Source organism: Thamnophis elegans, chromosome 3 (assembly GCF_009769535.1).
Source record: "Thamnophis elegans isolate rThaEle1 chromosome 3, rThaEle1.pri, whole genome shotgun sequence".
NCBI classification, from domain to species: Eukaryota; Metazoa; Chordata; class Lepidosauria; order Squamata; family Colubridae; genus Thamnophis; species Thamnophis elegans.
In genome coordinates, this window is record NC_045543.1 from 22,741,593 (window position 1) to 22,760,031 (window position 18,439).

An 18,439-nucleotide genomic window follows, 5' to 3' on the forward strand; every position below is an offset into this window, starting at 1 on the left:
GCCCACACAGCATGAACAGGCGGGATGATACCTCCCGCCTGCCAGCCATTTGGAAGCCTGCCCTTATTGATAAACGAGTCCCTAACATGATGAATGACACCAGGCCCACACTCACAAGAGCCACACAGGATGTCACCACCAAACATCCAGAAAGAAAGCAGACAAAAACCCACACTGATCCATTAGCCACTTTAAACCCCTCCTATCCTTACATGAAACACAAACCCCCAACCAATCAGAACACACCTCCACCCAATCAGAACACAGCCAAGCTCCCACCCAATCAGCTCAAACCCCCACTGGCAGTTAAAAGGAAGAAACAGCCGAGATCTCACATTGCTCCTGGAAGCACGAAGCCTGAAGATGACGAATGAGACTTCGTTGAAATGTCGCCAAGACACTTCCAATTTTACACAGGAGAAAACCGAAGACATATATATATATATATATATATATATATATATATATATATATATATATATATATATATATATATATATATATATATATATATATATATATATATATATAGGCTATATATAGGCTAAGGATGAAATAGCTGTGTTATTTTAATGTGCTATGTACTCTAGGCATTGTATATAATAATATCTAGGCATTATGTAGAATGACAAGAATTATTTAAGTTAAATGAATTAGGTTAAACAGAGCCTGAGATTGCTCAGTTTTATAACTAAGTGGGAGTTTGAACTCAGGATTTTCATATCTAATTATGATAGAATAGGGATTGAAAAACATATAATCAAATCATGCCCTACGTGTATATGTAGCCTTGTATTATATTAATTTTTGCAAAAGATTAAAATATAAGAATTGAACTAAGGTTGGCTATCATGGACCTGCAACACATAACAGTTATCTAATTTTAATAGTTACTTAATTTTAATAAAAAGTAAGCAAATACTACAAATGTAACATAGCAGGGGTTTTTTCTTTCTTAAATTTTTTTTTAGGATTTTGTCCCACTTTATCAAGATTTTGAACACTTTTTTACAAGAAACTTCTATATGAGAATAAGAGATAATTGGAACCGCCCTATCTGCAGTGCTCCCGGAGCAAAATTTGATCTGATGGAACGTGTTTCAGATGACAGCAACTGGACATTTAGGTAGGTCAGTCTACAAAGTGTTTTTAATTAATGTAAATAAAACTATTTTATTCTTTGGCAGCAAAACATATTTATAGGCCTGATTTTGCATCAGTTTCAAAGTTAGAACATACTCTTTTTATAAAAGGTGAAGGTTCCCCTCGCACATATGTGCTAATCGTCCCCGACTTTAGGGGGTGGTGCTCATCTCCATTTCAAAGCCGAAGAGCCAGGGCTGTCCAAAGAAGTATCTGTGGTCATGTGGCCAGCATGACTAAACACTGAAGATGCATGGAATGCTGTTACTTTCCCAAGTTGGTTTCTATTTTTCTACTTGCATTTTTACATGCTTTCGAACTGATAGGTTGGCAGAAGCTGGGACAAGTAACGGGAGCTCACTCCATTACACAGTGCTAGGGATTCAAACTGCTGACCTTTCTGATCAACAAGCTCAGCATCTTAGCCATTGAGCCACCGCGTCCCTCACTATTTTTATATACTCTTGGCCAAAAATTACTGTTGTTGTTGTCTTCTTCCTGAGGAGTGATTTTCCATTTACTTGAAATTGATGTTTGCTGTTGACTTTCATTTTAATCTTTTTCTCCAAACATAAAAATCGGTGGCTTTCCATTCTTTTTATTAAAAAAAAAGTTCTTATGAAAGATAGGAACTTTGATCCCTTTCCTCTTCTCCAGTCTGTGGCATTTGTAGTCCATCATTTTTCCAAGGAGGACAGGCAGGCAGAGAGAAAGGCAAAAGAAGAATGGAATAATGTCTAAATATTGAAGTTGTCACAGTGCTGTACAGGTTTGAAACCTGAAGTAGCCTATATTGATTACTATGAAAAGCCATCTGTTCTTTTTTTTCTGATGGTGTGTACAATACACCCACCTCTTGTTTTATAACCCGGTTCCATTCCAGTGATCTGGTTGTTAAGCAAAATTGTTAGTAAGGGAACATGTGACTAAGAGAGAGAGCTGCCACAAAGATCCCTGGTTGTTGCCATCTCATTCAGATAAAGTTTTCTCACATAACTGTGCCCACATTACTTTCACATCAGGTATTCAAAAACTGCTTGTAAATTGGCGCGTTAGTCAGAAAATGATTTTTTATCACTCTTATATTCACAAACAATTGCCAAACATCGTAGTCATTAAACAAGGAGTGAGTCAGTGGTGGGTTCTGGATCCCATTGCAACTGGTACGGTGCAATGGGGCTGGGCGTCCACTACATGAATGCGTGCAACATGCGCATGGGTACTTACCACCAGTGACGCCTCCGTGATGTTCCAGCTGCTCAGCGGAGCGTCGTGCAGGCGTCATACACTCCATGCACGTGCGCAGAAGCCCTGAAAACTTCAAATACCAATAAGGAGCGAAGGTGGGCACCATACCGGAACTGTACCTGGTGCTCACGGCAGTCACCAGTACACCCATACCGTGGCGTACCGGTCGTAACCCACTACTGGATTGAGTGTATATACAAAAAGAAGAGGATATGTGAATCTATGCATCACCAGGACTCTTAATTCTTGAAACCTTCAACTGGGTGAAACAGTGCGCCATAGAGCAAAATGTGTTGAAACTCAAATCAGCTAACTTACAGAATGTGTTCAAAATGTGGGGCCCATGACTCCTGTGGAATTGAAATTTGGCAAATTTTATAAAACATTTTATGGCATAAACTTTATCTTAAAGTGGTTTATGGCACAATACAGAATGTCATAAAACATTTCCTGTGGTGAAATTTGACTGTGCTATATTCAGGGTAAGCTATATTTAATGCATCTCTGAATATATCTCAACTTTTCCAGTGAAGGCAGTACATTAGAAATTCTATCATTGTTGGAGGCATTGAGAAATCTGGTAGGGAAATAGCAATAGCACTTAGACATATATCGCTTCATGGTGCCTTTACAGCCCTCTCTAAGTGGTTTACAGAGTCAGCATGTTGCCCCCAACAATCTGGGTCCTCATTTTACCCACCTCCAAAGGATGGAAGGCTGAGTCAACCTTGAGCCTCTGAAATACCTCTGAAACGATGACCAACAGGACTGAACTATCTAATAATATTTTAAAGTTAGAAGTGATGATCTGAAGGATTGTTGACCATTGTATAATCTCTATGCTCATAAAAAGGGACATATTCAAGCAGAGGAGGAAGAGTAGTTCAAGGAGCCATCCAATAGCAGTAGGTGAAAGGTTACCACAATTTGGAACACTGTCCCTTGTCTGATTTATCTCACTGTTGCCACTTAAGGTTAATTCAGCTTGCTGTAAATATTTTATTACAAAGGCACTTTAAGTATCCTATAAAATACTTCTGCTGACATCCATAAAGGCATATTCGGGCACCGTCTGGGTTTATATAGAAAATTGTGATTGTTTTACAAAGTTTTTTTCCTGAAAGATAAGGTAAGATAAGCCTTTATTGTGGTTTGATTAACATGATTGTGTTTGCATATGCATATGTGTTTGTATGTGTACATACATGTACATGCATACAATAAATGCATAAAATGCATTAAGTATACATTTAAAAATGGCAATTAAAAGAGTGGGGCAGGAGGAGAAAACTTAGAGGTATCAAAGAAAGCAGTTTTATTAGATAATATTTGTTGCTTCATAACTTTCCTGAAATGAAAAACCACCTTCAGCCTTGACTGAATTTATTTAAGGAGGAAAGAGGATTCCAGTCTCCTGGTATTAACTGAATTTTAAAATAGATTTGGTTAATTAAAAAGTATTTTAGTAATAATTAGACTTTACGTTGTTATACTTTCTTTGACTATTATAGGTTCACTGGAAGGATAATCAAGAATGTAATCAATATGGGTTCATATAATTACCTTGGCTTTGCAGAAACTGACCACAATGCTTTGAAGACAGTGAGTTCAGTGTTAAATAAATATGGCACAGGAGTATGTAGCACCAGACAGGAAATGGGTAAGTTAAAATTAATATTATTAAAATCTGAGTCTAGAGATCTCATTTAAAACTATAATGTAGATTTGATTTCTTAATGAATTGTATTCATTAACACATAATCTTAAAGCAACTCACTTGGGTGGCTGCTCTTATACTTATTTACCTAGATACCCAACCACCCCCATAAACAATTACTAGCTGCCGAACCAGAAACTGTTAAACTATGAGTAGTTATTGCTCAGCTGAAACAGCTCATGTATAGCATTGCCTGGATTATAATCTTTGACTTCACTTTCAAGAATAGGAGAGTGGTTTGACTTGTTCAGCTTTAAAATTGCATAAAATTAACTTCATTTAAAAGCAGCATTGGTATAAAGAGCTTTTAATACCAGAAGTTTATTTCATTTTTGTTCAAATGAAGTAAAATTCTACATGGCTGTTTTCCCTGTGCTCCCTTACATCTGACATATTATATCATGATGCAGCATGGCGATCCTTTCATGTAATGTAGTTGTACATTTCCCCCAAAACAGATTATTATAATGTCTAACAACAGAGAAGGTGGAAGAAAAGTTGAGTGGAACCCTTGCATACCTATTCATTTATTTCATGATCTGGCCCCATTTCAAGGATATTTTTCATCAGCCTGGAAGTCCGTCATCCATTAACATGCACACAAGGGAATGGAGAATTCTAATTGTATCTCACGTTGTGCTCAGTTGTAGTTATGAAGGCAGCAGCAATTTTTTAGGCAGGGGCATTATTGTATGTAGAGATCCAATAATGGGTTACACCCATGATTGAAAGGATAACCTCTTTGTCATCAAAGAATTCTGTTGTTATCAGAGGGTTTTTCATCCCAGAAGATCCCAATTGATATCTAAATATTGTTTTGACACTGCAATCATTTCCCATATCAGACATTTTTTGGCTTTGCAGCATTTATATTATATATTACACACACACACACACACACACACACACACACAAATATAAATATATAATTTGGATGATTAATACAGTTATGAATTAATGAGTGATTATAGATAAACATAGTTTATGAATGGTTACAAATGTATATTAATATAACCACATAGATAAATGCCCATCGATCTAGGCAAAGGCTACATAATTAATGTAATGTCCCTCCATATGTTGAAGTTTAGCAATTATTGTTTGGTTTTAATGTTCCCAAGTTACATGATATGCTAGGCACTCATGATAATGATAGGCAAGCTGTTGTCCTCCAGATGGTTTGACTTCAACATAGCCATTAGCAAGGTAATGTGGGAGCTGTAATCTCAAGCATCAGGAGAACACTTAGTAGTTTTAGTTGTCCAAGAATATGTATGTAAAATTATAAGATCTTAACATATTACTCTAGTTGGAGATTCTGACCTTTGCCCTCTTTGGTGTTTAGCTAGTGTTACTCGAGGGTCCTTCTACTCTGTGCTTATAGTGAAATATGAATTCTGATTAGCATTAGCAATGCTTTTGCTGAAAACCATGCAGAATTGATATCAAAAAAGCGAGAGTGGCTAAGCCCTCAAGATTGGAGGTTTTTTTAAAAAAAAAATCACCATAAGAGAAATTCTGATGGCTCATGGACCTTTTGGATGTTTCAGAAGTAATTTATCTTTGTGGGAAAGTTAATTTGCATAGCTCTTCATTTATCAATTTCTCAAGCTTGAGGAGAGATTCGTCATTCAGTGCAAATACTGCTATTCTGAAAATGTTTATTTTCATTCTAATTAAAGCAGATAGAAATCATGGAAATTTTGAAAATTATCTGAGACATGAAAGTTTAGACAAGGGGAAGAAACAAAGTTCTTCATACTACCTTTTTGTAACTTCTGACATTACCAATTTTTCAAATACATAGCTTGTTGCAAATTGTTTTCCTGTGTCTCAGCAGTAAAAATGCCAGAGAAAATCGAAAGTTGCCTTATTTCATGTAGTATAAACTATACTTATAGTGATTCCTTTCCTCAGACAAATGTCTTTTCCCAGCCCAACCCAAGAACCCAAAGATTGAACCTGAGACCTTTTACAAGCAAAGCATGTACAGGTCCTCAACTTACAACAGTTCATTTAGTGACCATTCAAAGTTACAATGGCACTGAAAAAAGTGACATGACCATTTTTCACAGTTACAACATTACAACATCCCCCAGCCTTAGTGACACAATGGTTAGAATACATTATTGCAGGTAAATTCTGCTGACTGCCAGCAGTTCAATTCTGACTGGCTCAAGGTTGAGTCAGCCTTCCATCCTTCCAAGATCGGTAAAATGAGGACCCAGATTGTTAGGGGCAATATGCTGACTCTGTAAACTACTTAGAGAGGGTTGTGAAGCAGAATATAATTCTAAATTCGATTGCTATTTTTCACACCAATCACCACGGCCGTGCGATTTACATTCATATACTTGACAATTGGTCCATATTTATGATGGTTGCAGGGTGCCAGGTTCACGTAATCACCTTTTGCGAACTTCTGACAAGCAAAGTCAATGGGGAAGCCAAGTTCACTTAACAACCGTGTTACTAATTTAACAGCTGCAGTGATTCACTTAACAACTCTGGCAAGAAAAGTTGTAAAATGGGGCAAAGCTCAACCCATTTCTCACTTAACAACATAAATTCTGAGCTCAGTTGTGGTCATTAGTTGAGCACTACCTGTATTCTTCAATTAAGATACAATTCCTTGATTTAATCCACTGGAATGAATGGAACATACTGTGGTTACTTCACTCTACTACATATGTAAATTTATCCTGCTTCAGTGAGCCTTGGGAATCAGAACTGTTCATAACCATATTTAACTTTGCCTTATCCTTCTGCATTAAAAGAGAAATTTGATGAAACTGAACTGGGCTTTTCATTCCCACCCAAAAGCTCTTTGTCACAAACATTCACAAACACCTCACTCTACCACCCACAGAAGTTTGATTTTAATTAGAAATATGCAAAGCAGTAGGGCTAGTCTTACAAATCGCTGTTTGTCAGGTTGGGTTCCTGCAATGTTGAACCAATTCTCATTGTAGTTTAAACAGTGAGCCATTGCCATACAAATAAGATTTGCATGTTGGCATTTTCCAAAATATGTTGATAGAATGTCTTTAGCTTGTTATGTTGGGTTTTATTACAAAAGAGTGCCTTGGTGATCTCTCAGTTATTGCTAATTGAAGGAAATGGAATGGGTAAATTTATTTGGGCAGCTCATGATTATTCAGTGCATATATTAGGGTTTCTAATTTAATAGGAGGCAACAGAAGCAAAATATAATCCAAAAATGAGAAATTTTCAAGGGAGGTTTAGATATAAATTCATTTTACATAACATGAAAATTTATGTTATGTATTAGCGTAGATCCAAATCTATATCTTTAAGATCATGGCTACTCTCTAGTGGAAACTTCTAATCTGATGAGAGTTTTGTAAAGTTTCTCCTGACATGTTATTATATGATATTTAGGAAAGTTCCCTTATTTTTCTGACATGAATAAAAAAATAAGTGAAAACTATTCGTCCCCTTTCCTATTTGGAGAGCAGAATAGATACAAGGAGATATAGTGATTATATTATTTCCTGCTATATTTTCAGAATTTAAAATATGTTGGGGGTAGCATTCAAAAGCTATGATACTTCAGATTATCTAATTATAGTTTGGCTTTGCAATAGAAAAATCTGAGAGAGGTAAGCAAAACTAAATGAATACAAATAATATTGTATTATCTCTAATTAAAACTTTCAATATACATGTGCAAAATAAAGGGGGAAATTGAAAAAAGCTAACATTTTTTAATTTCATTAAGAAACAAAATATGTATTTTTTTTGTACTTGTTCATGAAAAGTCCCAACTATTCTCCAGAAGAAAGGCGTTTCTCAACTAATATAGAAAGCTCAACCTCCAGGGAAAGCTTCCTTAGCGCTAGAACTAACGCTTAGCTCAATCTCAAGGAAATATTCCTTATTTCTCAAAGGATTTTAAACCTGCATTATAGCTGAGATTATCCAATGAAATTATTGGCTGTATTGTTTCTGTTGAATTTTCATTTTGTTGCACTCTTTTGCTTTTTGTGGAGGATGTTTGTTGTTTGTTTCTCTTCAGTCCTCAATGCATTTCCAGTTTTGTTTGTACTTATTTTTATCACTTTACTATTTATCTGTCAGGGTTCCAAATAGCATCGAAAATTAAATCAGAGTCCGAGGCAAAGCTTTCCTCAAAGTCCCAATTTATTAAGAGAGCCATGTTGGCACATCTGGGAAAACCCAAATCTGAAAGCTTCTCAGTTTTCCCCACGCAGTTGAAAGTTCAAGATCTTGCCCCCACACCTACACGTCCATCACATGGTCCAATCATCCACTGCCATGTTGGCAGTTCTACCCATCCAGTTCTGGTCAGGTGTAGAGGTGTAAAGACAAAGGATGACCTTCGCTTTCTAGAAAGAATTTTGTTATGGCTACATATCATCTAACTGTGTACAATCCCCCCTCCCATTTTCCCACAATAGAAAATGTGTGGCAGGCCAAAGATCCAAAAGAAAAGATGGCTGCAGGCCTAACATTACCTTAAAGTAAAAATTGGAATACAGCTGCTTTAATTGTAATATAATTCATATTTTCTCTATAAGAAACATGGCACTTTTAATTATAAATTCTAAAATGAAGATTTTTTTAAATTGTCTATTATGTGAAAGAAGTTTGTATTACAGTTGAGCTTAGATATTCATGAATGATACTAATTAGATCCTTTAAAATATTTTTGCTGTTTATAACAGGAAACTTTGATAAACATGTGGAGTTAGAAAATACGGTAGCACAATTCCTTGGTGTTGAATCAGCTCTGGCATTTGGTATGGGGTTTGCTACAAATTCTATGAATATTCCAGCATTAGTAGGGAAGGTAAGTGAACATCCTTCCAAGTATGTTTGTTGTAATCATCGCGCAGGAAATTTAAATACTGTACATTGGAAAGCTGTCTCATTCGTTTTAGAAGGCAAGGCATGCTATGGTACTTCTCCACATATTTTGCATTAAACTTAATTGATTTAATAATTAACGTTTGCTTCTGATACTGCTATGTTGAAGAAGCACATATTAGGATAACCACTAGGAACTTTTTCTCCTACTTAAATATTGCTGAACTAAATACAATTATACAAGCAGATTAATTTCATTTGGGCAGTGTTTAAGAGAGGGTTTCTGATATTTAACATAAATGAAACCATTGGTGTGTTGTAAGAATTTTAATTATACACAGTAGAATAGTTTTGTCAAAATGTTTATTTCATTGGGAATCTGAATATTTCAGGAATCAGGCTACTAGAAAATAGACCTGATCCATCCTTAATTTTTTTATTGATGAGGTAATACTACCTCATGAGGTAAGTAGTAACTTATAATGGTGATGTTAAGTATAGTTGTTAAAAAAACATAGCGCCTACAATTCAATCAAGGGACTGCGCTAAAGGCTTCATTTATTTTAAATCAATGTGTTTCTTGTATGTAGTTGCTGAAATTATTTTTGTAAGTCTGTTTAGGGTTGTATAAATAGGAAAATGTCAAACTGTACTACTTAAATTGGCATTCATTCAGAAGCATCCACACAATTCTATGATTTCATCAAAATGGCTAAGCAAAGATTATAACACTGAAACATTCACATTCTCATTCATTCCCCATCTGTTGATGCCTCTGGTTTTATCTTAAGTCCACAAAAAGAAGAAATACATTTGCTGAATCTTCTTTCTTATCTCTGTCCAAAACAAAAAAGACTAATTTATTTTGACAAATAGTACATTCTCCTAGGTGCTGCTTGGAGTGTCCAAGCATGGATTAACTTCAGGTTGCTGCCCAAGGATTGAGTTTAAATCTTTAGTGTAGCCACACCTCCTGCTCCCTTTGGAGTTCAGTTTGAAAAACTCAGTCACCCTAAAAGGACGCATTGGGGAGATCCAGTCCTTGGACAGCAAGCTGGACTCTCCAAATTAGATTAGTGTAGCCTTTTCTTATTTTTGTTTCACTATGTAGCATTAGATAGCTTTAGGTTTTGTTATTTTCTCGTTGGAAGGCGTTTTTCCTTGCTTCTTCACTTCCCTCATGCGTGGATCAGTCAGCTTGGAGCTAATCAGCCTTCTGCGCTAACATGCGGTTGAGGCTGCACCGGGAGGCTCGTCAGCGGCCACTGGCGAGCTCAGGGGCAAAGTAGGAGGTTTCAGCTGTCAGAGGACTCTATTTAGTCCCGGAGGCTCATCTGAGCTCTCCGGAATGCCCCGTGGACATTCGTCCGCTGCCCCCTTCGCAAATCGCCCCTCAAACACCAGCTGAGGCAGGCGAAGATCAGGCATTTACTGGACATAGTGGCCATCGAGCAGGTACCTCCAGGTCTGGAGGGCAGGGGATTTTATTCGATCCTTTTCCTCATTCCCAAGGCATCGGGTGGGGGGGGAGAGCAATACTGGACCTCAAGAAACTCAACATCCATCTGGCGTACAAACGTTTCAAGATGCAATCACTCCAAGCCATATTGAGTTGCATCAAGCAGGACAATCTGATGACATCAATCGACTTGAAGGAGGCGTACCTGCACATCCCCATTCACCCAGCGCATCGCAAATTCTTGAGGTTCCAGTTTGCAGACCACCATTACCAGTACAAGGCCCTTCCCTTAGGCCTTTTGTCGGCTCCAAGAACATTCACAAAACTCCTGGCCGCAGTCGCAGTGAGTCTCCGATCTTGTCCTGTACGGTTCGTCTGCTACCTGGACGACATCCTCCTGCAGTCATCATCCATCCCACAAGCACATCGGGACCTCAACCTCACCATTCACACCCTTGAGCAGCACAGCTTCTCTGTCAATCGGGAGAAGAGTCACCTGATTCCAACCTCCAGGATTCAAGAACTGAGCACAGTGATCGACTCCATCGTTTGCAAAGTTTACCTCATGTAACAGCGAGCAGACAGCATAACCTCCCTTATAACCTCCAAGAATCATCAGGGGTTCTCCAGAGCTCATCATGTCGCTCAGATGGTGGCAGTCACCGGCGCTGAGAAGGGGCTCTCTGTTCAAGGATCTAGAACGCCTTGTTATAATGACAAAATGCCAGCCTGTATAGCTGGAGAGCTCACTTTCATACACATGTGACGCAGGCCAGGTGGTTGCCAGCAGAGTTCACCCACAACATAAACTGGCTGGACCTCAGGGCAGCCAGGCTAGCTCTTCGACATTTCCGCCAACACATTGAAGGCGCGCACATCCTAATATTGACGGACAACATTGCCACCAAGGCGTACATTAACCATCAGGGCGGAATTCAATCAAAGGCCCTGATGTTGGACGCGGAGGCACTCAGGCGTTGGGCTGAATGCCACCTTGAGTCACTGAGGGTGGATCACATCTCAGGGGAAGAGAATGTAACTGCAGACTGGTTAAGCAGAACTACAATCAGCAACTTGGAGTGGCGGCTCCATCCTTTTCTCTTTTACTAACTATCCCAGAGATTTGGTCTTTCGATGGTAGACCTGTTCGCCAGTCTAACAAACATGCATCTCCCCTGATTCTTCTCGCGGTTCCAGTGCTCCAGAGCGGAAGGGATGGACGCCCTTCAATGTCGTTGGCCTCCTGGCCTCCTGTACGCCTTCCCGCCTCTCAACCTCATTCCCCAGGTAATCAAGAAAATCCTGTTGGAGGGAGCGGAGGTGCTGCTGGTCACACCACACGTGCATTCCTCAGGAGCAGATCTCCCTCAGTCAGGGGGCCATTCCTCACCCAAATCCTCAGTGGCTCCAGTTGGCCGTCTGGCACTTGAGGGGGACCTGTCATTAGTTAAACTACATGCCAGCTGAAAAACCTTGGCTTCCAGGGGAGGAATGAGGGAATTGAAGATTTCATGAAAATGGAGCTGATAACTGCCATGAAGAATGAAGAGCTGATGAGTAGACCAGTTCTTCAGAACCTCTGTGGGCAAAGAGAGGTTGGGAGATAACCTACCTGTGTCTCAGACAGCCACTCTTAGAACAAGACTAGAAGACAGCTGTATCTTACTGGTTTGAATGCTGGCTGGGAAGTGCAGCAATAGCCATCTTGTTTGCAACCATGCAACCTGTGCCTACATTTGCTAATCTCACTTACTAATAATCTTTTTTTGAAATTGCTCATTAACTACGTTTAAGCTTTTGGAGACTTTCAGAATGAGAAGTTTGAAAACATTGAGTGAGTTTGCCTTCTAACCTGAACAAAAAACAATTTTAATCATAAGAGTTCAAAGAATCTGAAATAAGTAGCCTTACTATTTCTTACTCTTTCCTTCTATTCTTTAAGTTTACTTTGCATTAGATTTTATTAATAATCAAAATTCTTAATAAAATTATATACACACATGTACTGTATGTGTTAGTGTGTATTGATTTTATTCTGTTTATTATAATGCTTTAAGTCGTGGTTTCTTTTAATTCATTTCTGAGAGCAAGAAAAAGAGGGGCATCTGCAGTGTATTTTCCTTAGGTTCCTTAGTTTTTTATTTACTATTTTTGATAGCTGGCGATAATTACAGCGATGTTAAATAAGGCAAATAATATTCTTGTTTGTTTCGTTGCTTAATTTATTGTAATATATTATTATTACAATAATGTATATATTATTGTAATTCTTTGCTATGTATTTCCACAGGGTTGTCTAATTTTAAGTGATGAGTTGAACCATACTTCACTTGTTCTTGGTGCAAGGCTGTCAGGAGCTACTGTTAGAGTCTTTAAGCACAACAGTGAGTATCAATGAGGCAGCTGTAATTAACTGATAAAAAAATGAAATTCAGGTCTGTAACTGTTTTTCTTTGGAAATTATATGTTCAGACTTTTAATATGTAAGAAAACCTTTTAATTTTCATGGAAAGAGCCCTCAAGTTACCACAGTGAAATTTGATTCTCATTTGTAGCACACACTACATTTGTTTAAGACTAATTAATTTTATCTGTATTACGGGTTTTTTTTTTACTCGCATGTTGATAGAGAAAAGGTACAAAAGACTATCCTTAGAGATGTCTCTAAAATTTGAGACGGGGAATCTTTTCTGTCATCTTTTCATGGGGACCTCCAAATGCTAATTAATTTCATGTTTATTGTCCTTAGTTCTTGTCTTTCCCTAAAGAAATTTAAAGCACAACCAACAGTTAAGAAGGATGAAGTTAATATAGAAAAAAGTATTTGAGGCTAAAGCAAATTTTTGTAGCATTAGATTAAGATTTAACTCTGGAATCAAATCAGGCCACTATGTTCAAGATCTGAACAAATGTTAGAGATATGTCTTCAATTACAGATATTGCTGTTACTTTTAACTATTTTTCCCACCCAGCTATTATCTTATCAGATGTCCACACAGTGTCTGGTAAGCCTAACTATACATTTGGTAAATATTGAACTAAAACCAAAAACTCCTTCCTTGTTCAACAGAAACCACTTCACTGGATGGAAAATTGATTAAACAACTGCCTTTGTAAAATCTTAGTGGAGTTTTTGGGTATTTCCATCCTTAAGATACTGGTTAATTTCTAGTCAAGAAAGATTTATATCACAATCCATTTTTGTTTAAATGCTTAAACGTATTGGCATTTATCATAATTAGAACTGAACATTCAATTGTAAATCTGAAGATTCAAGTGAGCAATGTTTTCACCAATATATAATGGCTGCGGAATACATATTTTTATTTTTCTGCAATACTTTTTTTGTGACTTCTATGACATTGATCAGTACTGTATTACTGAACTGCAATAAACTAGGGATGATATTTAAATTTAGCGACAAATAGTTCTGATGATAATTCATCATCTTAACCCTTCAAAATGAGAAATATTGAAGCAATAGACAGGATATTTTTTCTGTTTGTTTCAATGAAAACAACATAAGTCACAGAAAAACCAATCAAACATGTGTATTCAAATGTTGTAGATTTATGACCAGAACATTTAAAATAGGATTAATCTTCCTCTTTGCCTTGATTTTACAAATGGCATCAGTTTAAAACCACTGAGAATGATTGAAAACCCATTGACTTCTTTTGTGTGTGGGGGGTGGGGGGAATGAAAATATAATATATGGTTTTGATAATTAGAATAAAAATGATAGATTACAGGAAAATGTAAACAATGTTGTAACCATAAAATAACCAGTTTGGTCTAGTGGTTAAGTCACAGAAAGCAGGAGACTGTCAGTTCAAGTCCCACTTTAATCATGAAAGCCAGTTGTGTGACATTGGGCCAGTCACTTTCTCTCAATCCAACTCACCTCATAAGGTTGTAGTTGTGAGGAAAAATAGGAGAAGGAAGGAGTAGTAGGTACGTTAGCCAACTTCAATTATTGAAAAAGTGACTTCTTTCTTTTACACTTATTGTAAGTATAGATATAATTTAACTTTTTATTTTTTATTTTATTTATTTATTTGTATTCTGCCTTTATTATTTTTACAAATAAGGCAGAAAAGAAAGAAAGAAAAAAGAAAGAGTTAAAATATATATATATATATATATATATATATATATATATATATATATATATATATATATATATATATATTTATTTATTTATTTATTTATAACAAAAGTAAAAGAAATTTGGAAGTCATATTTTTAATTTTTTTTATTTCCTGCAGTTTTGGTTTTGGTCTTTTATTCTTTTTTCCTCTTTATTATTCTAGGTTTTAGTTCTTGTCATATATTTTTTAATCTAATGCAATTTTTTATTTAAAAAAAAGAAAGGAAATCAATGGTTTTGCAATGTTAAGGATGACAGGAAAAATTTTCCACACAGAGAATTCCCTTTAAGCTGAATGGTAATTATTGACAATAGAAATTTTGAAAATTTGGTCTTGGTTGCTGTGCTCTAAATACATAAAGAAAAATAGCTTGATATCTTGAATGTGGATTGTGAAAATATGAGTACTTAAAGATAATTTTTCACCTGATCTAACTTCTTCCCCACTTGTTTAAATTTATTACCTGGTATACCATCTGATAATTAAAACAGGTTTCAACAAGTAAAACTGTAAAGTTCTCACTTCTTACAACTGTCTTGATGTAAAACAATTTTGTAACCAGAATTCATCTGAAGTATGTACATAGATAACTATGTAGATATATTTTTTATGCACAAACTACAACTATGCCCCTCAGGTTCCGTTAAAAAGGAATAAGTAGAAGATAAGTGCTTGAGTATTATAAGTTCCAGTGTTTTCAGTACAAACTGAACCAAAAGCTCACATTTGTCCTTCACTGCTGGGATGAGGTGACAGCGTACTTGTCCAGTTAGGATCAGAAGGAAAGCCAGGAGTTTAGTCTGATAGGAATTGATCTTTGCATACAAATTGGAGGGAATAGGCTGGTGCATGGTCTCAAGGGTCTAGCTTTGCAGCTTTCAAAGCAGGATTTTTTTAAAAAAAATGTGTTGCCATATGCTCCTACGCGTTGCAAAGAGACTTTTTCAAAGACTATTCATGGCCTTAATATCAAGCAGGCTTTTTCCGCTAGGGGAGATGATGAATGTTTAAGATAGGAATGGTACTTTTGATGTCATCAAACATCAAAACTAAATTGGCATAGATTCTGAGATGCTTTTGACCTTTTCCTGTATCAGAGGTGTGAAGATTCAATGAATGGAACTCTGTTCATTTTTAAAAGCAAGCAAAATGCAAATTAAAATTTGTTATTGCATTATTTGGTTTCTTTGTCCCTCCAAACTGCAACAGCATTATATTTTGAAATATTTCAATTTGTAATCAATAACTTGATAACATACATTAATTTGAAGGATCATGCCTTATATCAGGAAACTTAATAGACTATGACTGAGCAGGGATAAAATAGAAATAACTCTAAAGCATATCATATTAATATGTCAAGTTTATTGTTTTTTTCCTAAAAGAGATTGTGAAAAAACATTGTTATTTGTATTTCACTAGATCACTAGTCCATATACTAAAGTTACAATAGTAATATTTCATACAGAAATTTGGTTTGTTTTTCTAAGCATCTCACACTTGGTTTAAATTTGTTATAAAATAATTTAATACAATATTTCACATTATCTTGTATTTTTCAAAATTAGATATGCAGAGCTTAGAAAAGCTTTTGAAGGATGCAGTAATACAGGGACAACCTCGAAGCCGAAGAGCATGGAAAAAAATTCTTATTCTAGTAGAGGGCATTTATAGGTATGTAAAATATATAATTTCAACTGACTATGCAAATTCTAGAAAATCCATATAAAATACTCCAATATTTTGAATATGTTAAGCACAGTAACCAAAAAGCCATAAAGTATGCCCTACAAACTGGGTTTTTATTCATTTATTTCTTTTACTGCTTATATGTTCTGTTTTAGAATTTTTATTTGCTTTGGGTAAATACTTGAATAGGGGACAGTTGGTGTGATATTGGCATTATAATGGATCAATTCATACAGTTTTCATGCATTAAATGTACTCAGTCCTCATTAACTTTCTTCTTCTTCTAGCATGGAAGGCTCTATTGTACGCTTGCCAGAAGTTGTTTCCTTAAAGAGAAAATACAAAGCCTACGTCTACTTGGATGAAGCCCACAGCATAGGTGCTGTTGGTCCTACAGGAAGAGGAGTTGTGGAATACTTTGGAATGGATCCTAATGATATTGATGTATTGATGGGAACATTCACAAAAAGTTTTGGAGCAGCTGGAGGTTATATAGCTGGCAAAAAGGTAACAGCAGGAAACATTGGCATTCAACAGTAGCCAAACTATTATGAATGTTACAATAAGTGGCTCCTAAAAGAATTGAAATTATGGATTGAGACAGGAAACAAGGGTGATTTGAACTTTTCTAAATCCTAGTGATTTTCAAACTTTACAAGAAGTTTTCCCTCTCAGCTGGGATGGGTTTGCAGCCTTCAGCCTCATTTTGAAACTCTCCGAGCATCTTGAGATTGCACTGCCAAAAGCTGAGAGCAAAATGGCCAATTTTGGGTACCTGGGTTTTGCCAATTTAAGGAAATTACAGGTAGCCTTTACTTAACTGCATGAATTGGGACTGGAATTTCTATCATTGTCAGAAATGTAAGATGTCACATGACTATATCACTTAGGGATGAAAATTCTGCCACTTTCGGTTGTTGTTGTTGTTAAGCATATCATCAAGAGTTGTTAAGTGAGGAAATCACGCGGTCACCACTTGCAATCTCTACCCATCTTCACCATTGATTTTGTTTGTAGGAAACTGGCAAAGAAGGTCACAAATTCAATCACATGGAGATGCTACAATGCAGTTGCAAGATTGGTTCCAGGCACCCTAATCATGATGTTATGACAGTGGGGGCAAATAACATAAATCCGAGGACTAGTCATAAATACTAGTTCGGCATTTTCAGTTCCAAAGTTCACTGAAGGAGTGGTCATTAAGCAAGCACTATCAGTAAACGTCAAAGTAAATGTAATTCTCTATGAAGCTTCATGAATCTATTTTCATTTTTAAATGAGAAAAATAGTCAATTTTCTCTAGAAAATTGTATGAAATGATCTTGCTCTTCTGGTCAAAATATTCTTATGCAATTCTCAGAGATTTTGGGGGGATAGGTATGGACTTAGAGTTTTTGGGGGGTAGGTATGGACTATGGAGGATACATGCTGATTCATTGTCTTTGATACCTTATTGCTCTGATTCTAAAGATCTTTAATTGGGCCAACCTGCATAGATTCCATCCCAAGTAATATGCTGTGGAGCATAATCAGTACTCCGATTCCAGCATTCCTTCTTTCCCTATTTTGGGGATGGGGATCTCTGTCCTTCCACATACTACTCAACTAAAAAATTTTCACCATTTGTGATACCATTTGGTTACACCTGTTAAGAGTTCAACCACCTCTGAAGGCTGACAAATAGTTTAGGAGTGCTCAAATGGCATAGAATGTAGAGATCGTTAGTAATTCCTAAGGATGGTAAGAATAAACCTTTCTTCTCTGTCAGTATTTCATTCCACTGGTCTGCCTGCAGATTGCTCACAGTTTAAGGTTGTCAGAAACTGTACTGTTGTAAGCTGAAAATACAGCAACTATTTCCATATTGTTCTCAAACACTTTCAAAATGCTTTGATAGATTTGATCATGAAAACGCAAGCATATACGGTGCCCTAAAAACTTACTAGGAAAATGACTCTCTTTAATTAGTCATACCAGCCGCCTCTTTTAGTTTGCCTGCTGAACTTGCCAAACTAGTACGTACAGCTAAAATTACAATTACAATCTTATTTTACATAAATAGTAAGGTTAGCTTTCAATTGCTATATTGTTTTAAAATGAATATGAGAGCTGGATAAGGATAGCATACTATGTTTAAACAATAAATTCTATGTAGTATATTTAGTTTATGCACTAATTTTA

General features: G+C 36.4%; 1 protein-coding gene across 1 annotated transcript in view; it reads left to right on the forward strand.

Annotated features, from left to right (window-relative positions):
• Nucleotides 1-18,439, forward strand: part of SPTLC3 (serine palmitoyltransferase long chain base subunit 3) — a 45,220-nt gene that overhangs the window by 2,931 nt on the left and 23,850 nt on the right. Inside the window, exons 2-7 of the mRNA XM_032214493.1 lie at nucleotides 972-1,126; nucleotides 3,903-4,051; nucleotides 8,818-8,942; nucleotides 12,709-12,802; nucleotides 16,138-16,243; nucleotides 16,546-16,765. Of these exons, the coding sequence (XP_032070384.1) occupies nucleotides 972-1,126; nucleotides 3,903-4,051; nucleotides 8,818-8,942; nucleotides 12,709-12,802; nucleotides 16,138-16,243; nucleotides 16,546-16,765 (849 nt within the window). The remainder of the gene's footprint in view (nucleotides 1-971; nucleotides 1,127-3,902; nucleotides 4,052-8,817; nucleotides 8,943-12,708; nucleotides 12,803-16,137; nucleotides 16,244-16,545; nucleotides 16,766-18,439) is intronic.